Source organism: Chaetura pelagica, unplaced genomic scaffold (genome assembly GCF_000747805.2).
Source record: "Chaetura pelagica isolate M959 unplaced genomic scaffold, ChaPel_1.0 scaffold90, whole genome shotgun sequence".
NCBI classification, from domain to species: Eukaryota; Metazoa; Chordata; class Aves; order Apodiformes; family Apodidae; genus Chaetura; species Chaetura pelagica.
The window spans coordinates 7796075-7819290 of NW_009953496.1; the positions used below are offsets into that span (position 1 = coordinate 7796075).

Here is a 23216-nt window from a genome sequence, read left to right on the forward strand (position 1 = left end):
TCCTTGATTATTGGGACATCCTTCTGCTCTACAACTATGCATTTGATAGCTTTATGGCACATTATTTCCCCAAGTAAATTTTAAAACAAAAAGGACATATGCAATTGATACAAAAAAAATCTACTTGCATTCTGAGATCCATGATTCTCAGGGTATTGTCTTTGGCATGGATTAATAAACGTCTTCCATTAGGATGCACCTCCAAATGATTTATTGGTATTCCTTTAATATCATTCTCTTTTATTTCCTGCAGAAAGAAGGAAAATAAAGTAAAAAAAAAAAACAACACAAAAACTTTGTGTTTTAAAACTCATGTTTTTACACATCATTATTATTTTTTCTCTTGCATTACTCTTTTTCTGCCTACTTTATTTTATGTGGTTAAGGAAAAAGTTTGTTCCTATATGCAAGCATTACATCCTAAGAAATCAACATCTCACAAGCACAAGGCAGGTTCTACTGTGACTCTGAGATTCTGAAATACCGTTGATGACAAGAAAGCTCACTGAAGATTAGGCCTCCAAGGTATGGACAGAGGTGATTTTTAAAGCCTGCAATCTGTTTTATTGTTGTCTCCAGAGAACATTAGCATTTAACTGTTAATACAATGCTTTTAAATACCAAGCATCTTCACGTTTTATATAAAAAACCTGAAGCTGCCAAACAATTTAAAATAAATAACAAAGAAATAAACTATGTCAGTGAATCATATCACATTCTTTCAGCTCTTCTGTATCATTATTTAAAGAAAACAGCTTGCCAGTTATACAAAATGTAACGTATAAAAAAACTGAAATCAAATTACTAGATTTGGTGTAATTCACATAAAATAACACAATGACACAATGCTAGTTTAAGAAACGTGTATACCTTATTAATCCTCCAGTGTTGAAACAGGTGTTGAGAACTTTCTTTGACAGATGTATCCCAAACTATTATCAGTCCTGCACTATCTCCTGAGAACATGTGGAGCCCTGTGCAATAATAGCAACTTGTAAGTAGAATACCACAAAAAAGAACAAATAAAAAAAGCATGTATGAATATCATACACATTTTTTCTATTACTTTTGTGAATAGGTGAACATCAATTCTTTCCTCTCTTCTGCTACGAAACATTCATTGCAAGTACACCTTCGCTGATACTGCACGGCATAACTTGATATCACAAATTTTGATTCAGCACATAAATCAGGGGTGCTGAATATTCTTTTAAGTTTTTTCATTTTTTCTCATATTCTAGAACCAGCAAAAAATTTATAGCTCAATGAGCTTCACGTGACTATGTATGTTCAGTGAGAGCATCCTGAACAAGAATACTGTTAACCAATAATTGATCTTCAATTAAGCACAAATACTTTTGTTTCAGAATAGAAGCACAACTCTTTCTTCTTTGTAGTACTACTCCAGTGAATACCTCCACAAATGAACCAGAAGTAAAACACTCAGAAGTACCTTATTCATTCACTCATCTTCAACTCTTCCCACCCTCCACTAGTATATGTCAGTACATCTCTCTCACTGGCTTTCAGCTGTTAATCTATCAGTTAACATTATTCACAATGGTGAAATCTGTGTCCTTTTGTCTCAGTTTTTCACATTCTTTTTCAATGTTGAAATGTTCATCACCCTCCCACTTCTTCAGTCTAACATTTAAATTCTCACAATCTAACTACCAGTACCTCAATTTCTTTATCACTGCTTTCAGTTGATAACTTTGAATTACAATATGGTGGAGCTGCCTTTGCTTCTATCGTGGTCATGCCATCTCTTGTTCTGAAGTTCTGTTCTGAGAACTCTCTAGATTTTTCTACTTCTGCTTGTGTTAGTACATAATTCTTCCACCTAGAAGAATTCTAGCCAAACCTGCCTTTTTTCCAGTTTACCTCAGTACAGTGACTGCTACGCTTTCCACCTGTATCCTAATGTATTTGTCTCCTCTGAACAGTAGAATCTGTACTTTATGTTCTGCTAATTTTTGCTGCAATATGTACAAAACATTAGCTGATAATAATACCTATTTATAGGGATACTGAAAACTACACTATGACCAAAATTTGCCTAGTCATAATTGCTGGATCACTACACATTTGTTTGCGTGTTCTTTCCACACTTACCTGTTCTGATTACTCTCAATTTATATCAGGGGCTATGTGTCCCATTGTGTTTGCCCAAATAAGGCACGATACTAAGTTATTAATAGCAAACAAACCTAAAACTATTCTGTTCCAGGATTTTACATTGCCTCTATGAAATAAAGCAACCTAGTAATGCAAATTGGTCTTCAACTAAAGACTAAAAAAGTACGTACCTTCTGCATCAAAACAAAGTGTGTTGATGAAGCTTTTGTGACCATCAAGCTCCTGTAGCAGCTGTCCATAAATTTCTTCCACATTGGCATTCCAGACTCTAATCACAGAGTCGTAACATCCTGTCACAACCAAGGAGTCATCAACTGGGTGGTACTTTGCAGTGTAAACAAATGAAGGATGAGGGAAAACTCTCACTGCAGATGTTGCCTGCATTTCTATTTTCCACATTCTAAAAGGAAAGGACATTAGGATAACTCCTGTATACAGTAATCACATACAGATTAACTGTGTAACTGATGCCATATTTTGTGATGGCAGTTCTGGAGGAAAATGCTGGTAAATACTTAGCACCACCTGTTTATCCTATGAATTTGTTCCATCTATTTTTAATCCTGTAATATGGTAGTTTCTAACAAGAATGAAGATACATTTACTACTTTACATAGTACTCTGTCTTCAAAGTAAATTAATGACTACTTACTCATTTAATGGATATTTTAAAATACAAAAAGAATTCCATGGAATGGATAATTTTCTTCCCTTCAGGAGTTATAAACATATTATTAAGACTTTCTGGGGTATTACTTATTTGCAACAAAAGAAAAAAGTATCAAAAGATGGTAGAGCAAAAATCTCAGAATGAAACATTTAGGACCACTAAATATAAATAAAACCCCAGAAAGTGTTAAAAGAACAATTATCTACCACACAGTGATTGTGATCTCAATAATGTTTTCTTCACATAAATTCAGTTCTTACTATTCATCTGTTTCCTATCCTGTACCACCCGTATCTGTAAGATCAGATTTTTCTTAGGAAGTGTTTTTTGTTTGATGCTACACATTTTATTTGGAAGCCTTCCCCAAAGAGGAGTTCATAAAGACCGGAATGGTACCTGGATCATGAGATACAGGTGGGCAGCACATTTCAGAGAGTGCTCACTTACAGTATGAAATTTAATTGTTTGATTCCCCCTTTCTAGGTGGCGTGACTGCTTCTGGTGGCTACTGAAGAATTTTAAACTCACTCTGAGGTTCACTCATTACAAAATTGTAATCCCTTTGAGTACAGTGATTTACTTGCAACTTAACATGCACAGGTCGAAAGAGTCTACCTATCATTTGGAATGGTCTTGCTCTACGAACTTAAAGGTTAATTTTTTGCTCACAAATAATGTGGGGCTAAAGCTTGGAAAGACTCAAAAGTAGCACATAAAACTATATAAAGAAGGATTCACGCAAGTTTCCAAATTTTTCTTCAAATTCTCTTAGAAATCAGTCTGAGAGATGACCCAGGTAATAAACTGATAATTAATGCAATAGAGTGCCTTTTGGTTCTTATCCTTCCATTCTACCACATTTCAATGGCAAAATATTCCCCATATGAAAGGAAAAAAGAAGAAAATCCTTGCCTAAATGGAGACTTTTTAAAGAACTTAAGGCAACGGACAGTAAATACAGGAACTAACGACTCATGCAGTGACTACGCACAGTACACAGAAAAGAAAGCAGACCACTACAGTTTCAACTTTCTGCCACAAATTCAAGAACTGAGGAACAGTTGAACCTTCTTAGAGGTCACATAAGGATTGACATTGATATTAACTTCAATATAAAAATAATCTTATTTAATCTGCTTTCAAATAAAAAGTAAAAACATGAGATAAACTCTCAAAATACTCTTATGCCTACATACAAGAAGCAAAAAACCCCTCACCAATAACAAAAAAAAGCAACAGTTCCACACATACAAGATATCATTTAACAATTCTTCTGGCGTTTTCATTATGCAACTGCCTGTAGCACTACTGAGTTGCATAACAGAAACAACAGATAGGGATCTGAAAAGCTAAAAGAAAAAAAAGACGGAAAAATTATGAAGCTGCTCATAATAATTTGTGCAGTGTCACAGCCATGTTTTCGTATTTTTCTATAGGTTTGGGGATTTTCCTTTCAAAGCTTGAACATATTAGGATTTTATCATTAATACTGCACTAAAGTACACTTTTTAATTGCAGAGGAAAATGTGTACACATTCAGCCTTAGAAATAACAGCATCAAATTTTATTCACACCCATTTAAGTTGAATTGTTTATCTAAATTGTCAACCCCCTCCCCCCAAACAACCCGCAAAACATATTTAGGCGCAGTGTGGTCATTTTATACACATAATGTGAATCTTATATTTTCAATTTCCTGCCTCATTCAAATTTGCAGACTTAATACAGCATTCATAGTATGGCAATTTCTCCAAGGACAGAGTATTCCCACTGTCTCAGTGACTTCTTGAAATATAAAGCCTTCTGTGTTTTACTGAACTGTAGATTTAGACACTAGAGTTTTTGGAAAAGCTTTGGCCTCGAATACACATACATTAGAAACCAATACAGTAAATACAGCACAAGTTATTGACTGAATCACAGTTTTTGTATAATAGAGTAAGTCATACTGCAGTCAAATCTTCAATTAAATTATTATAGCACAGTTTGTAATAAGACATGAAACTGGACCACTTTCTTTTGTGCTTCTGATACTATCTGCCAGAACATCATCATCATACTGACCTGACAGTGCCATCAGAGGATGCAGTAAGAAGGTATTGATTGTCTTTTGACCAACAAAGATCATATACTATGTTAAAGTGACCATAAAATTCTCTCAGAAACTGTCCAGAAGGAATTTCATACACTACAGAAAAAAAACAACTTTGTGAGTATTTACCATCAATTACACTAAATTATTAGTGCAAAGTTTAGTCTTAGGCTGAGTGTCTGCCAGCATAAATCAACTCATTTTCTTTATCTTTTAATTTTCCAAAACCAAACAGTTGCTCCATACGCATGGACAGCAAGCATATACTTCCATCTAGTGGTTCATGGATGTTACGAATCTCTTAACCCTTAAGAAACAGCATACTCACTTTAAATCATTAGAACCAGATTAGGATTATAGTTTTTTAATTTATTATTATTTTTTAAATTTTGACAGCTACTTGACAAATCTCTGGACTAACACAGAGATTGTTCTCTAGGTCTGTGCAATAAAGGAGTCTAGCCTTACTGTTCCTTGTGTTCAAATATTTACTTGGAATACGCTTAAAATATTGTTGTCTCTCAATCTCAAAATTCTTATGCTGGTCTGAAGAACTATGCAATTGAAGCTGCTGCATAGAAGCAGCCCCAAGTTTGAGTTATAAGCAATATTAGTAGTTCTGACTAATGCAGTCCATGGAAGACAGCAGCCTCCAGTAGTCTGTCTAGATAGAGTATTCCATGTATCTAACTTCCATGACAGGTTAGGAGAAAAACACAAAAAAAACATGTGGCGTGGGGGCTGGAAAAGTTTTTTCACTTAAAACATTATTATCAGAATATATGTTCCTTATGCAAAATGATTAAATGTTTCCATTAGAACTCTGAACAGAAATACTGTGATTTTATACCACTAAATTGTATATACATTACCATGGATATGTGAAGACAGTTCCAGCTCTATTAACACAGAAAGATAATTTCCCTCAATGCTCTTTAATGCACAGAACAACTTACAAAACACAATTATAAAACAAACCTCTGAAAACTCACAATTTAAAAATACATCTTTGGCCCTTTAATTTCAAACAACATGAGTTTTAAGAAAAAAAACAAAACAAACAAAAAACATACATTAAACTTACAAACTATGGGATAGCCATTCCTTCCTGCACATGCTGCTGCCAGTGTCTTCCCATCATGAGAGAAACGAACACAGAAGCAGCCCTGATCTCCACCTCGCAGGGACAACAGCCGCTTGTTAGGTATGCGGCAAGCCTAGCTTTCCAGGGAAGAATTGGGATTACAGTTAGGAACATTAACTTCCCAATGCTTAACATACATTCTTAGTTCCTGTCACGCCTAAGTTTTAAAAAGCTAATAACATCTTAAGGGAATTTAAAAGAAAAATTCCACCTTATCAACAGTGACAGTCCTGCTATACATTCTTTTCTGCCCCATTACTAGAGACAAATAGAAAGTTTTAAAAAAGACAAGAAAATGTAAACTTGAAATAATTTCCTTCATCTTAGGAAGTGCTTAATGATCACTATCATCAATAATATAAGCTATAGACTTAGACTGTAAGTCAAACTTCCTTACGGAGTCTAAGCACTTTTAGTAACTTGATTCCAGTGTGAACTGAGAAGACTAACGACAGGCACTCAAACCTTTGGTCTCTCCCATCACCTTTAGTATTCCTCATCTGGATTTCAAGTCTCGATTTTTTTTTTAAAACACAGCTGGAGATAAAACATTGCAAAAAAATTGCACAGGTATTATAGTCCCCCTTCCTCTCTTCCAAAACATTTTCTCTTTTTCACTCATGGGGTTTTTCTCCAGAACGAAATTAGAAGTTTAAGGGGAATTAAAATATTCAAAGTAGTTACGTGATGATTTAACCGAAACCTGATTCAACTTATGAATGAAAAATAAGTATTAATAGATTCATATACATTTAAAAGCATAACATGAAATAATACACACAGTTAATTTCAGGATAAAGGTAAACTCATACTCTTAGAAACTATATATGCAATTAAGCTTTCTTATGATTTTTAAAATAATCTGTACATGGACTACCATATGAGATCAAAATTAAAATCAACAATATTTGTTAATAAATCTTATGTTCTATTACTGGAATTCTTATAGAACCATGAGCTCAAGCTAACACAATTCTACAGAAAAATATGAACCCACTGCATAGACATACTGTACGTTGTTGCAAAAGAACTCCCTTTACATGATTGCTAATTTCAATCAGCTGCAGCAATGCAGGAGTTAGGATGAAGTCAGCAAGAACCTTCATAAGGTTCTTCAATGAACTCTCCTTCATAATTATGTTATATTGTAAAAATAACTTTAATGGAGGGAATAAAAAAACCCACCAAACAACAAAATAACAAAAGCACACGAGAAAACATTTCCAACCAAGCTGAAATCTGAGAACTGGTTGCCTGTCTTCCTTCCACTATCTGACTAGCCCTATTCCTTCAAATTCCTGGAGAACTCTGGAGGTAAAAATACCTGACTGTTTCGAGAAAAAAAACTGTTAAATCAGCCATATTTGGTAAGAAACTAAGCAGCATCTGGTATTTTTGAGAGTTCCTTATGGTTTGTATTTTGTTTGGTTTTTTAATTTATCTGCTCTAATGGATGACTTGCTTCCTAGTACTTGTTACATAAAAATAAAGTTATAAAAATAAAGTATATAACTATTTTTCTTTAAAAATAGCAAAGAAAAACACTCCACCTGTCCAGGTAATCTTGTCCATTTACATGGCTCCTTTTTCTCCTTTGCAAAGAGTTCACAGGATTTTTTAGATCCCTCTCTCTGGAGCTCACTTGTTGCACTATTTTGTTCCTCCTGATCAGCTATCATAGAGCAGAAAGAAGGAGCAACCTTAAGGCAAACAAAACTAAGTATTAGGAAAAAATATTTTTAATATTAACAGTGTAATATATGAAAATATTAAAAGGTACTTTTAACTTCAAATGCATTGCACTTCTAGATCTGAAAAATAAAGAGATTCTAAAAAGCTTAATACATTAAAATGTCACAGCAAAAATGTCATTTAAAGAAACCAGCAAGTCAGAAGGTAAACTGAGCTTTCAAAGTTGTGTCAATCAGATGGCATTAAAGATTTTTGAAATAATTAATACTTCTTCTTTTTATTAGGTATTTGGGTATGTGAAAACTAGTAATGCTATACTACCTGGTAAAGGCCTACTTCCATGCAAGATGCCCTGCTTTATAAAGGACATCCTTTTTTTACAGCCACCAGGTATGGCAGATACGGGTCCTTCTGGAGAAGGAGGAGACCAGGCAGGATCTGTAACAGATCTTAAATGGAAGCAGAAATCTATGCAGAGAAAACTGTATCATGCCATGGTTCTTATCTGGAGCTCAATCCCAGCCCTAGCAAATCTGGCATTTATCAGACAAGAACAAAATACCATCTGTAGCAAATGGATCCAAGTCAGGTGCAGCTTAGAAAGCCTATGAAAATTCATCACATCACTTAAGCTTCACAAAGAACTGTCAAGTACAGACAGCTGTGAACAAGTGACAGCACCTCAACATACCAGGAAAACTTCAGACCATGGGGAAGACAAGCTTGGAGCACTTGCAGAAGGATGAACCACAGCCACTCAAGCAAAGCACTCAGAATTCCTAACAACATGACTGAGCAAGAGATCTGAAGATGTCATTCCAGTATACAGATTAGAAAAATGTCCCAAAAGCATATGAAATAATCTCACAGATAAGTCTGGTTTCAGACCACATCTCATCAGGACTCCACAGATCACCCTTGGCTGTATCAACAGTGATCAGAAGATTTACGACAATTGTAAATACATATGGAAAACTAGGTAATGGAACAATACTGCACTTGCATTGTGTAACAACAAATGCTCTATTTATCTGGAACACACATCTCAGCACATAACCAATGTAAGCCTCCCTTTTAAGCTGCATTCATTTGAGAAAAAAAAGAAGTCACTATAGGTTGAGAATACAGGGGCTCTGAGTTAAGTAACTCATGTCTTCTCTCACTACAGAATTTACATTCCTGAATGATTCTAGTTAAAATGGCATACCTCCTAATGAAAAGGATATCAATCTTCAAGAAAGTTTTCTGATTGTCAATGGCAAAATATATAAAGTTGCAGATGGGAAATTATGTCTGCTTTTCAAAGATAGCTATGAAGGGCTGAGTTTGGAACATGTATCTTAACATGCAAAGCTCTTACTATAGCTTGTTACATACTAGCTATTTTATATACTGCATGTAAGTACAGCTTTATCATACATGCATACTCACACACTCTAGCTAGTTACTAGTTCTTACAGAAAGGTCTGTATATTTATAAATTTATTTATATATTGTATTCTTAACTTACATGATCTGGCAATTTTATGCCTCTTACGGTGACATACAAAGTTGATGGGTAACGATTTCTAGGACATTTTGCCCACCAGTCATAAACCTCGACAACGTTTGAATGTGACTTGGTCCTTGAGGGTGGGTAATACAACTGCAGACGGAGTTTTCCATCAACATTTAGAACTCCATTTGCACCTACAAGCTGGAAGGGTGATTAAAAATAGGAAAAAAAGTGTTAACACAAAGTAATAAAAGTCACTGATCATTTCTAATATCTTAAACAACTGTAGTATAAACACTGAAATGCCCTTCCCATTGGAGAAATATACTATCCCTAAAAGCAATAATGACCTCAGTATGTATTTATCACTAAGATTAAAGCTTAGATGGTAGTTTAGTTTTGAAAGATACTTCATATGCACATCAATAATATCCTTTAAGTAAGGAGACCTCTGTAGCCTCTGCAATACTGCTTTTTTTTTTTTTTTTTTTTATAACACTTGCTGGAATTAGCCAAATTTCAAAGAACTGTACATCCACAAAGAGCTTCCAAATCTGTCCCATTTGAACACAACAGTAAAGGGTGCTCATAAGGCCTTGACTCAGACCAGAAGATATAGCAAAGCAGTAACTCTTACAACTTCTGAGGAAACTGAGTTCCCTCTATTGAACTAAAGAGTAAGATATTGGTGCTTTCACTACTCATTCTGCATGTACCCACTGCCACTGACCACATTTTATCAGGACATTTCTGCTTTGACGGATACAGATGAAAGATGCAGTAGGAATGAAGAAAAGGTCAAAATTTTATTTGTATTTATGAGCTGGGAATTCATCCTTCACTTTGGTCAGGAGCACACTGTGCTCAGTGACTGGATTCAGAGCTCCCACCAGCTACATGACACAGGACACCATGCCTTGGGAAGAGCTGTATGGAATGATATGGAGGTCCCTCTTCTCTAAACTTGCACTCCATTATTCTCTCCTGTATTTCTCATGCTGTGGACTGCTCAGTGACTATCAAGATCACCATCCAAAGGGGTAGGTGTAAATGAACCATCCTCAGGCAAATTAAAGAATGTAACACCTTATCAACTCTCAAAGGCCAAATTGGCACATTCAGGTGTCTCCTAAAGGGGTAAAAAGGTACATGATGTGCTGGCTAAATAACTTGCACCTCATTGTTGCAGCATTTCAAACCCTGCAGATTTTTTATAATTAGGTCTGGCCAACTGAAAATGCCACTTGAGTGAACAACCACTGAGGTACAGAAAATAGTACATTTGTCACATTCTTTACAGACACAATCTCATGAAGACACAAACCCTGACTGCCTTCTGTAATTTATGAACAAAAACCCACAAACTTACATATTCTATACTTTCTTTATATCTATCTATATTTTTTTTTTTCCCCTACTGTCATACTCGTTACTGTGAATTTTACAGAGTGAAAGAAGAGGGAGGGAACAGCCAACCAAGAAAGGATTTATTTTTCCCGTATCTGTTCCTGAGAATATTAAAAAATGTTTTCCCCATTTAGGAGGGTCTTTTATAAAACTGAACGACAGATTTCTAAACTTCGTTTCTTATCAAATATTTACAATACCTTTAGAAATGCCCAACAAATTTTTCGGAAGCCCCTTTCCAGAACTGGTACATCAGAGCTGGATCTCCTTTCATCCATCCCTCGAAAATCTAGGATCTGAAAGTATTGGTAGGGATATTAAAGTATTTGTAATTAATACATACTTCATGGTAATTAAAAAATAGTGCTGAAAAGATGCTAGATGTGATTCACTAACCTAGGATTTCAGTTGTAAGCTATTACAAAACCAGTACTTCTTCCACACAAGTACACAATTAGAAATAACATCCATATGAGTTTACCTTTGACTGTTCATCACCTGCTTTAAAAAAAACCCATAAGTCTGGTCTTAAAAAACATAATTCTTGCTTCTCTTCTGTCTCAATAAGAACTGAAAATGTGTAATTTTCATAAATCCTATATAGTTCACAAATCTGACAGAAAAAAACAGCTGTATGTTAATCTAGCTAGAAAAGGGCAGTTAAAAAGTTAGTTTTCCTTTCCTAGCTTTATCACTTATGTCACAGAATTGATCATAGAATTGTATGGGTTGGAAAGGACCTCTAAAGATCATCTAGTCCAAGCCCCCTGCCACAGGCAGAGACATCTTTCAATACATCAGGTTGCTCAATGTGCTGTAAACCTGACTTGGAACACTTCCAAAGGTGTCCATGAGAGTCTTCAATTTTTCTAGTCAATGACCAGAATCATCTTATATTAAGCCACACTTAGAGGCTTATACGATATAAAATAAAATAATATTTTTTTTAAAAAAACAACACCTGTAATCATACTGTCTTCAAACTGCTGTTTCATAAACAATGCTGAAGTCAAACAGCATGCTTTCAGTGTAGTCATACTTTTGGTGCCAGTATTAATGTGATTTCCACGTAGAATCTTTATATACAAATGTAATCACTTTTGTGTTAAGCAATTAAGGACCCTGAATTCCATAAATGGTGTTATTTGTAAGTAACACAGAACATAATGAAATATACAGTGATATTCTATATCTAATCTATTTGAAATATAAAAAACAAAGGAATGAGTGAAATACATTTTAAAAAAAGGAATTAAATATATTTATTGTACTAAGTTCCCATTTTCAGGTTAATTCTACAGAATCTGTCTTTATGAATATGGAAATACTTAAGCTCAAAAACAGACAGAATATATACCTTACAATTTTTCCTTTAAATATATTTGTATTTGAGGACAAATTAAAAATTACTTGTGAATAATGGGAGAGGAGAAGTAGATGTCTACAATGTTAATGGAAACCAATTAAATACCTTGCTCAACAGTAAAAGGGAAGTGTTGCTATAAGCATGCAAACTCCCTCTGAGTTTCCAGTGCTTCAATTTCTTTTCAGATTTTAGCAATTACAAGATTATGAGGGACTGAAGCATCTCCTTATTGGGAAAGGCTGCTCCAGAGAAACATGCTTTAGCAGGGGAGTTGGACTAGATGATCTCTAGAGCTCCCTTCTAACCCCCACTGTTTTGTGATTCTGTGAATGTGCAAAAGGAAAAAGCAATAAGCTTTATATGTGGTGCCATCTCTCCTGATCTGGAATTATCTTACCAGCCTTAGAAAAACCTAAGTTTTCTTCTATTGAAAGTAATAGTAGTAGTACCAAACACCAGTAACACTTTTTGCTATCTCTACTTAATTCTGTACCTTAATGCTATGCTATTAGCTCAATATAACCAAAATAAAACACCTGAATCTGTCAAGCATATACTGATAAGGAAAGAAACAGAATCATACAGTGCAGAAACTTGATGTAAAATATTTAACCTTACCTCAAAAAACAGGATTACTTGAGGATCTTCTTCAGTATTTTGAATAAAATAATTAAAACGCTCATTAAATATGACTTGCTCCTCCCACTCTGGAATTGTTGATTTAGTCTGTCTGAAGTCATATGGTTGAGTCATAATAGGAAGAACATGCTCTCTTTGTTCTTGTTCATAAGAAGATGAAACTTTGCTCTTGCTGTTTGAAAATTTCAAAAAAAATACAATTCTTATAGTTCCTTAAAAAACCTAACTCAAACAAAACAGTGTTTTCAATTACTGAAAGCATTCGACATTTGACAGTGACTAAAAGAAAAGCAAAAGACCACTGTAATTTACTCTAGGTAGATATATGCATTATCATAGATGTAGAAACTAATGAATGATGTTGCATGCTTAATGTTCAGCTTTATTTTAGTATCTAATCTTTTAGGGAATCTATGTGCTTATGCTAATCATTGATAATAGGAAAAGTTTATTAAAATCACCCATGATCCTTCTTGACATATAAGCCATTTCTCTGATCAACAACATGTATTTTAACCATGGGATGAGACACCAGGAGATCAGTTTTAAGTCGATCAGATCGATGGATGTAAACTCCCAGCACAAGATCATCATCAAAACCATATTTAGACTGAGTTGAAATTTCTGTATTCCTCATTTCCTCATCATTTTCTGCAGCGACTTTTGTGTTTTCTTCTAGAAATACAAACAAAGTAAATAGTGGTTAACATGCTCCACTAGTGACAATTCAAAAAAGTAAAAATGCACTGTACAGTCTTAGCAATTAATAGTGAAGTAATAATATTTAACGTGTTCTTTATGTAATGAGTTAAAATAAAACTATAAAATATGCATAATTTTAAACATGTATGAGCATTCAAATGAATTTATATTACTATATTTCCATTAACCAACATTTTAAAATAAAATCTCATGTCTTTCTCTTGATTGAGATAGGTTCTTCTGTACCACAGTGACTCCAAATTAACAGTTCAATATCCTGTTCTGGACTACAGCCTTTAACAAAGTTTATTTGCTTGTTTGAAGGAAAATGTAAAAAACAAGGTAAACAGAAAGTGATGTTTTCTCCATGTGCGTTTCCCTTGAATTTACCAAACACTCTTTTCAGAACTTCCACAATTAGGAGTTACAGTGAGATGACCATACTTAACAGGTATCAAAAGACCTACTCCTCATCAATTTCTGTAATCTCCATTTTTTAAACTAATTTCTTATTTTGGCCTCCACAACATTTGAGGAAATGAATTCTCCAATTTGACTATGTGCTGCATGAAAAACTATTCCTTATGTCCAAAATGAGCATCTGGTTAATACAGTGGTGATGCATACTTGTAGCATAAAGTAAATAAAAGTGATAAAGTAAAAGTGACAAATAGAATATGCATTTAAGTAATACACTGTAAAGGTGATATTATAATATTACAGTATGCTTTAAAAACCTCCTTAACTATATTCATTTCAGAACTATTTACAGTAAATGAATTTTCAAGATTTTAGATAGATACACTAAATTAAGTTCCTTACAAATTAGCCACAGAATTGGAAGAACAAAAATAGAATTAAGTAACTAAAAACCAAGTAACTTCAACAGCTCAGTCAATACTGTGTTACTATTATGGACAAATATTTCTGTAGCAATGCACAGAAAAAAAAGAAAAATAAAAACCCTTGGATAAAGCAGCAAAGCAGTACAGCATTTTAACATTTTGTTGGCAGACCTTTTCTGGTTTTCTTTTTAACCTTCTTTGCTTTAGGTTTCTGTTTTTCCATGCTTTCCTCCAGTTTTTGTTCTTCTGCTGTAACTAGTCTTTCCAAAGACTGATTTTCATTGCTATCTTCTTCTGGCTGATGCTGTAGCTCAGAAAGGGACATTGCACTGCAACATAAGGAATTACCATCAGCAGCTGCATTCTACTGCACATGAGGATGCAATTGCTCATTACCATTTCTAATGAACTTGAAATTCCCTCTTCAGCTCTGCAACTCATCATGTTATTATCTTGAAAATACAACATCCCCCCCCAATATTAGTGTCTTGCCTTTTTTATTTCTTTCTCCCCTTCAGCTCCTCCTGATTTCTAGATAATTGCAGAACCATTCCTGTGAATGGAGCTAAGCTAATACTTTTCTGCTGGACCAGGGCCATCACCCCTCACTAGAAAACCATGCAGAAAATAATCTGAAGTTAGTTAAGAGTCAGTTCCATGGAAATAAACATCAGATAGTAACGGAGGTTTTTTAAAAAAGTTAAACAGAATCTGTGAGTTACATGTTAATCTTGGCGGTATTTTGAAAAAGTATTTGGTAATATTTTTTCATAACAGAATCATCAAGTTAGTCACTTAGAAAATATGTACATTTTGTAAGAAAGTTTCTGTCTATCTTAAAAGAAAACAAAACGTTTCACTTAAGATTCAGAGACACACAGTATAGTCTTTTATCACAGTACCTTGTTTCAGCTTCACTTAAAACTGCTCTTTGTTTCTTCTTTTTCTTCTTTTTGCCCACTTCATTGTTCAATACTACTTCATGGCTTTGTACACTGGAAGTAAATTCAGACATCTGTTCTTTAAGTTTCATTTTTATTTTGTTTTTAATTGCAGTTGACTCATCCTCAGCCACATATAGCTGATAAGCTTGAATTAGCTCTTCTTTCTCTTCTAACTCAGTTATGTTTCTCACTTCAGTCAAGGAATTTTTAATCTTTCTATCATCTTCTTGATGAGGTACATCTGTTTGTGATTTTCTTTTTGTTTTCTTCTTTGGAAAATCTTTAATCTGTTCCTCAAAACTCTCCAATTTATGTTCATATAAATTTTCCTCCTCATTAAATTGTTCTTGTACCAGTGATTTCTTTTTCTTCTTGTTAGACTTTGGTTGCTTGATCTTTTCTTCACTAACAATGTCATTGTTTATTTTCTCTGCAAGTGAGGCTTTCTCTCTCAGTTTATTTTTTGTAAATCGAGGACTCTCTTCTTCAGGATTATATGTGTTGTTTATAATTGCTTCATCATTCACACTTTCCTTGGCTAGATCAATATTACTTCTAAAGGTATCAAGCTATAAATGAGAAGAACATAAAACATACTTGTACTAAAAATTATGTTATAAACACAGTATTTTGTTATTTCCTTAGAAACATTACACAAAGTAAAATGAAATAAAAGATCTAGTTATTTTCTTGTTTAAAATTAGCAAGTGACAGATTGAAAGGCAACAGAAAATTCACACTGAAAAAAAAAAGTTTCTGTTTGGGCATTTTTTCCTCAATTAATTTCACTATGTTTTTAAATTACTTCTATCCGGTAAAAAAAAAAACCACAAAAAATCAACAAGTCTACTCCATAAACAAACTTCAAGATTACATGCAGCATGATATCAAGCACTTTCATCCATTTAAAATGCAAATTAGAGAGACTCCAGGCTCAGTTCTTTGTAGTCTCTCTTACTGAAACTTGCTTGCCAAAGTTTGACAATGAAATTATATTAAAATGTGCTAAAATTGAAAAACAGATTTCCATTAAGACTTTTTTAAAGTATAAAATTGAAAAAAACCTGCACATTAGTGCAACTCTTTGTCATTCTACTAAGAATAAAGACCAGTCTAGTAAAAACAGCAAAGATCAATTTCAGCTAATGCATCTGTCTCTGCACTCCTGCCAATTTTTGGTGTTTTTCAGAAAACACATTGTATACTTTCTTCCCTCCTTCAGGTTTCTTTTCATGGATACTGAAAAGTTATAATGTCCCATCTGTAGCAATATTCAAGGTCAGGCTGGGAAGGACTCTGAGCAACCTGATCTAGTCGAAGATGTCCCTGCTTATTACAGGGGGTTTTGACTAGATGACCTTTAAATGTCCCTTCCAATGCAAACTATTCTATGATAACTCCAAACACGACAGGTAACTAAGGCCTAATTCTCTAAGAAGCTTGACACACAGGTCTGTTCCTTAATGGAACTTCTATAAAGTCCCTGAGGTTCATTTACTATATGGCCCTACATAAAACTCTAGCTGATGTCTGAAACTAGAGATAAAGCTTAAACATGCACAACACTGTCCTAATAAAGTATGAGTTTAAAAGAAAATGTCTAGAATTTCATGCAGGTAGGCCTATCTAATACATCAGGAAAACATAAAGCCATTCATGTATCTTTTCAGTAGATACCTCTATTTTTAGCATCCTACAACTAAAAAGATTTTAAATTATCTCAGTATTAAATAATGAAAAAATCTTGTATTTGTACCTTCACCTTTCACTTGCTTAAATTGACCAGTGACATCCTCTTTATTCATAAGTCAGTGACTTAAGAGGATGTGGAAGATTTCATATAAATAACTTGAAAAACTGAATAGACTAAAGGAAATTAAAATACAAAATAAAGCAACAAACTTTGTATAAAGTAGAAAAAAAAAATAATGTTTTTTAATACGTTGTCCACTTCCTTTCCTGCATTTCTATGAACAGAGTACAAGGCATGAAGGTTAAAATACACTGGCAATTAAGACTCAAAAGTGACCAACGGCTAAGGTCATGCTGATTTTTGCCTTTGATAGAACATTAGTCCATTCAGCCCAAGAAGCAGAATTCTGTGAGAAATCCTAAACAAAAAAGCCCTCATCTTTGACTTGTTCAAGAGTTTCTAAAGTAACTGCTATTCAAGAATCATTTCCTCCAAGAAACCTAGCTATTGCAAAACCGGCTTAAAATATTTACTAGAATTTGGTATTTGTTATGCCCACAAAAAAAACATGTGTCATCAATAGTAGCTGCATAGTCATTTAACTACAGCAAATTTACTCATAGGAAAAAAGACACAGAATATCCTCATAATGAAATTAAACACAATTTCAAATTATAGCATATTTCAGGAACATTACTAGATACTGCCTGGCAGCACAACACTGCTTTAGCAGTTCAACTACATTCCCCAGACACAGAGTCTGTATGATCATAACTCAGGCTACTTTTTCCATGTTTTTAAACCATGATATTTAATTTGCACGAAATAAACACAATCATTTCAATGCTGACTTTAGACAGATTAATCTATCTGGGCAACAGTCTGGGCATTGACTGGTCTGAGGCTTTCCTCATTCTAATAACTTATAATAGGAGGTACAACTGGTAAAAAATAAGCATGGTTAGCCCTGGAAGGGATACTAGCAAATTCACTTTCTGACTTGTGTCCCAATTGCTCGTTTTTTCAGCCTTTGCTTCAGGCTTCATACCCACTGCCCCTATGGCTACTGAACAACAAAGCAGACCTCACACTGGCCACAGCTGATGTCCAGCTCCACCCTCATTACAAGCCCCTCATTCTTAACCCTTGCAACTTCAAACTTATCCTGCCCTACTGACATCAGCCTTTCCTCTTACAGTCAGGATGCTTCCTTTCCCTCCAGGCAGGCTCTCCAGGCAATGGGCACACAGAGTAGAGCCAGCAAGGGGACAGCCAGTCTCCTGATCCTCACTTCTGCTGTTCAAAGTCAACAGCAACCTTCTGCAGCTCCAGAACTCGGGTTTCAAGGCAACAATGGACTATGATGGAAAAGGTTTTACTAATCTAAAAAAGCCTATATTCAGTGGAGACAAAAGAAAGAAGCAGACTGGTACATTTCAGGTGTAGATATGCTCTCAACTATGACCTGTTTCTGATTAAACCTGGGAGAGCATTTATGGCAAGTGCATGACACAACAACTGTCACTGATAAATTTCACATTAGTTCAAGATATATGAAACTCTATAATAGTTAAACTATACAAAGTGAAGAAAACTGGTAGAAAAGCAGTTAACCTTCTCCATCTATCTGCTCTTCCCCTCCCACACGTTTATTTCTTACAAAGAAATTCCTGGTTATTTGCTTAAGAGTTTGCAGAAATTTCTACTCAAACACAACCAGCATGGAAAATACCAACAAGAGCTCCTGTAGCTTTGCCACACTTGAAGGAAATATTCAGAATGGTCACTATTAGGTTTCAATACATGTTCTCCTCAAGTTATTAATTTCTTAGTGTTTTGCCTGATAAAAATCTATGGCTTCAAGAAAACCTTAAAGTTAGGCTTACACACTGATCCTAGAAAAGCCTCATAGCTTCTGTGTATACCATTAACTTTTGATTCAGTTCACAGTGATTTTAAGTGCTTTTAGGTAACTGCAGTCTGCTGACACACCTGAAGGCTGTGCAGCCATTCAGCAAGATCTAGACAGACTGGAGAGCTGGGCAAAGACGTTCAACAAGATTGATGTTCAACAAGAGTAAGTTTAGAGTCCTGCACCTGGGGAGAAAAAACACCATGCACTAGTACAGATTAGGGGTTGACCTGCTAGAAAGCAGCCCCATGGAGAAGAACCTTGGGATCTTGGTTGACAAGAAGTTATCCATGGGACAGCAATGTGTCCTTGTGGCCAAGAGAGCCAAGGGTATCCAGGGATGCATTAAGAACAGTGTGACCAGGTCAAGGGAGGTTCTCCTCCCATTCTACTCTGCCCTAGTAAGACCACGTAGAATCATAGAACTATTCAGGTTAGAAAAGACCCTTGGGATCGCCAAGTCCAACCATCATCCCTACTCTACAAAGTTCTCTCCTAAACCATATCCACCAACACCACATCCAAATGACCCCTAAACACATCCAGGGATGGTGACTCAACCACCTCCCTGGGCAGCCTATTCCAGTCTCTGACCACTCTTTCTGTGAAAAAAAAAATTCTTAATGTCCAGTCTAAGAGTACATCTGCAGTACTGTGTCCAGTTCTGGGCTCCCCAGTTCAAAAGGGACAGGGTTATGCTGGGAAGAGTCCACTGGAGGGCTACAAGGATGATAAAGGAACTGGAACATCTGTCATACGAGGAAAGGCTAAGAGACCTGGGGCTGAGAGGGGACCTCATTAATGTCTATAAATATCTGAAGGGTGGATGTCAAGAATGGGCCAGTCTCTTTTCAGTGGTGCTCTGTGATAGGACAAGGGGAAATGGCACCAAGCTGCAGCACAGGAAGTTCCACCTCAACATGAGGAAAAATTTCTTTATTGTAAAGCTGGATCACTGGAACAGGCTGCCCAGAGAGGTTGTGGAGGTCTCCCTCTCTGGAGACTTTCAAGACCCATCCAAATGTATTTCTGTGTGATCTGCCCTAGGTGTTCCTGCTGCAGCAAGGGGTTTGGACTCAATAATCTTCAGATGTCCCTTACAAACCCTATGATTCTATGGTTAACTACTGACAGACTTTAAATAAGTGAATGCCTGCATGTGCCACTTTCTTCTTACCAGTATTACATTCTATATAATTTTGTCATACCTCCAAACTAGAAGAATGCATTGCTAGTAAAGCAACAACAAATAAAAGCCACATCAAAACAAAGGATATGTGCAGAAATATACTTTATACTTTATTTAAAAAAAAATACTTAAATTTCCTTTCTACAAAATATTTTCCAGATCTTTTTTCCACTAAGGAAGGCAACCCAAGCTTGCATGTGTCCAAACTCACCACAATATTCTCTTGAGAGGGAAACTTCTTTTTCTTTGACTTCTTTGTGTCAGTTAGGCCAGCATGACGTCTGAAGATCTCCTCAAAGTAGACTTTGGTTTTTGCCTTTGCCTCACTTTCAACTGCAAAAAGAAATCTAGAGTATGATTCATTAGCTCAGTAATCACCATTGCTAATAAAGTGCACAATCGTGCTTTAAAATCTCAAAAGATAAGAACTATTTTATCAGGGAAAGTTTACCAAGAAATATTCTTGGTATTCAGTTAAGAATTTCCACTGACAAGATGAACCACACCAGGATAACTTAGCACTATTGTACAAGCACACCAGGCTATTCCTGGTTGCTGAAGCTGGCACCGTCTACTCAGTTTCCTGCACAAAGCACTTTTTGAAGGGCACACACTGCACTTGGGCTTGCCTAGGTCGAGGAGAGATTACTGCCCAACACATGGATAACAACAGATGGGCCACACTGTCTCCAGGAGAAGCAACTGCTTGAGGTTCTTACTGAGTCTGGAACCCAGAGGGACATCACCCTGAGCCAGACCAACAGGAGGCAGGAGTATGCCTAGGTCTGAAAGGATCTAGAGCTGAGAGTCCCTGCATTTCTGTGATCATGATACTGCCATCAGCAGCATTTCAACCCTTGCAGCAGGTGTTCTAGCTCCCCTGAGGTAGTTCATAATTTGTAGCTACAGAATTAAAAATGCAATCTGGCACACCACTGAAAAAGGCTGTTGAATCCTCAGCTACAGCATATTTACTATTGTAATTGCTATTTTTACAGAAGTCCCCAAATTGAAAATGAAAAAAACCCAACACTTTGAAAATCAGCTATAAACAAGGACTCAAAGCAAAACCAACACAGCATTAAACATTTATAGACAGAAGTAACTCCAACCATTTTCATCTAGTTCTGACTATAAAATACGTATTGGAAATCAAACACAATGTATTCTTACCTGCTGGCATTTTCAGTCCTGAGTTAGAAGTAGCTTAACACACCAGCTGCTTCTTCCTCAGAATTCACCATCCTATTTAAACGAATGTAAAACTTTCATTAACATAACTGGTCCATAGACTTGAAGCTAACAATTTAATGTATTCTAATTAATATTAAGAATGAGTACAGGTCTTTCAGGGCAATATTTATTTCTAGGCTATTTGTCTGAATTATTACAAGCCCCTTGCCATCAAATCTCAGCTCAGAATTCTTAGTGACAATCTGATACTTGTTATTTGACAGTAAATTAAAAAAACCCAACAAAACAAAAAAACTACAGCATTTATATTAGCTAAATATTTCTGGGCAGTAGCCAAATATTTCAGGTCTGTAATCCCACAATCTTCTAGAAAACCCTACAGTTCATTTAAATAATAATGACCCATGAAGCCATTTGTATTGAGGCCTTTCTAATCACATTTCTATTCTGACATCATAAAGGAAGTTGCCTTGTAGCCAGCTGTGAGCTTTCAAGGCTTCATATCAAGATTAGTATCTGCCAGCAAACTTTATTACAAATCTCTAAATATTTATATTTACATAAAGCATTTGTATTTTACATAAAGCAGACAAGCAATTACATGAAACTCATTTCTCTAAAGAAAAAATGTTAGACCTCCTGGTTGTGAAGAAAAGCCTACAGATACAATCCAAATACAGCTGGAAGGCAAATAAAAATATCACACAGCTTTATCTTTTCATCAACAAAATTCAGAATGTTTTACAAAAACTTTAATACAAAAAGCTGTTTTGTAAACAGTGGAGCTAATAAAACCTAGCTTTCTGTGGATGCCTTATATTCCCCTTAGCACTCCATGCAATAAACCATTGTACATGCCTCCCTGATAGCCAATCAGGCAATTGCTCCAAGTTCTCTCCAGGTAACACCTTCTGTCAGACACCAATAATTGATATTTGCTGGCCACCCAGACCTCATCTAGCATAATAAATTATGACGTAGCATTAAATACTGCCAGGCTATTTGGTTGCATTATCCTTGACAGCATTTTGGTCCAAGTACAGTTCAGGAGTTGGTATGGATTACTGTTAATGGGCAGTTTGCATACAGCAACTCTGGTGAGTGGCTAGAATTTAATAGCATTGAAGTGGGCCAAACATACCTTTTGGCCTCAACATCAAAAATCACTCCTGGGCACACACCTCTTACCAGTATAGGAAAGCGAGGAAGCTACACTTGCATTCCTCCAAACATCTCCACAATCACACCCTCAGATCCCTCTCATCCCTCTTTCACAGCCTGTCCCCCACAGGCTACAAACTCTCAAAAAATCACATTTGGGGAAAAAAATCACATATAAAGGACACAGAGTAAAAACAGGGCCTAGGAAACAGTGAAATCTCAGAATTAGAAAAAAAACAGGTTCCAGTTAGAGAAAAACACTCCCCAGGCAATCAACAGCCCAGCCTTGAGACAGGTCTGCAAGATGCCTGCAGGAGAGATGAAAGGGATGGAAAGTAGTATTCCCCAATGCTTATCTTGCTTACAGCCTTGAGCACTGGTTAAAAAACATTGAGTAATTGAAATCACCGTATTAATATATTAATGAGCTATTAGCATACTAAAATTCACACCCACAGGCCAGAGAGACCCCTGCTAACATGCCCCTTACTCTTTGCACATGAGTATTGAATTTCATGAGTGCTGCCACTTTAAATGGAAGCGAGGGATTAGCTGACTAATCGTGTGCCAGTGATAGAATAACGTTAGAGACAAAGTTCTTTCTCACATTTTTGGGTATAAAAGTAGCACTTGCATTTTGGAAAACCAAGCTGGCTTTGTGGAATACCCTCCTGCTCCCTTTTCTGTGCAGAAGTGGATATTAAAGCAAATATCTTGACTCTGTGTGTGGATTGGCTTCTTGCACACCAAGTGATGGACCCTGCTTTCCTGACAAAAATTTCACGTTTGGTCCTTACAGTAGTCTGGTCTGGTGGCTAGCCAAACCAAATTAAGAAAGAACAAAAGGCAGTGTTAATTGGTTTGGGACTATAGGAGTGCTGATTAGTCAGTTGCCAGGGGTTACTAGTTTATTTCATGTACTAAGCAAAGTA

General features: G+C 35.6%; 1 protein-coding gene across 1 annotated transcript in view; it reads right to left on the reverse strand.

Annotated features, from left to right (window-relative positions):
• Positions 1 to 21228, reverse strand: part of AHI1 (Abelson helper integration site 1) — an 87137-nt gene extending 65909 nt beyond the window's left edge. Inside the window, exons 1-14 of the mRNA XM_009999144.1 lie at positions 21103 to 21228; positions 20141 to 20262; positions 15094 to 15704; positions 14363 to 14520; positions 13106 to 13319; positions 12624 to 12816; positions 10840 to 10935; positions 9248 to 9433; positions 7596 to 7745; positions 5986 to 6118; positions 4874 to 4997; positions 2310 to 2539; positions 871 to 974; positions 129 to 247 (exon numbers count right to left, since the gene is read on the reverse strand). Coding sequence (XP_009997446.1) covers positions 129 to 247; positions 871 to 974; positions 2310 to 2539; positions 4874 to 4997; positions 5986 to 6118; positions 7596 to 7745; positions 9248 to 9433; positions 10840 to 10935; positions 12624 to 12816; positions 13106 to 13319; positions 14363 to 14520; positions 15094 to 15704; positions 20141 to 20262; positions 21103 to 21112 — 2450 coding nt within the window. The 5' untranslated portion in view covers positions 21113 to 21228. The remainder of the gene's footprint in view (positions 1 to 128; positions 248 to 870; positions 975 to 2309; positions 2540 to 4873; positions 4998 to 5985; positions 6119 to 7595; positions 7746 to 9247; positions 9434 to 10839; positions 10936 to 12623; positions 12817 to 13105; positions 13320 to 14362; positions 14521 to 15093; positions 15705 to 20140; positions 20263 to 21102) is intronic.
• Positions 21229 to 23216: the final 1988 nt, after the last annotated feature.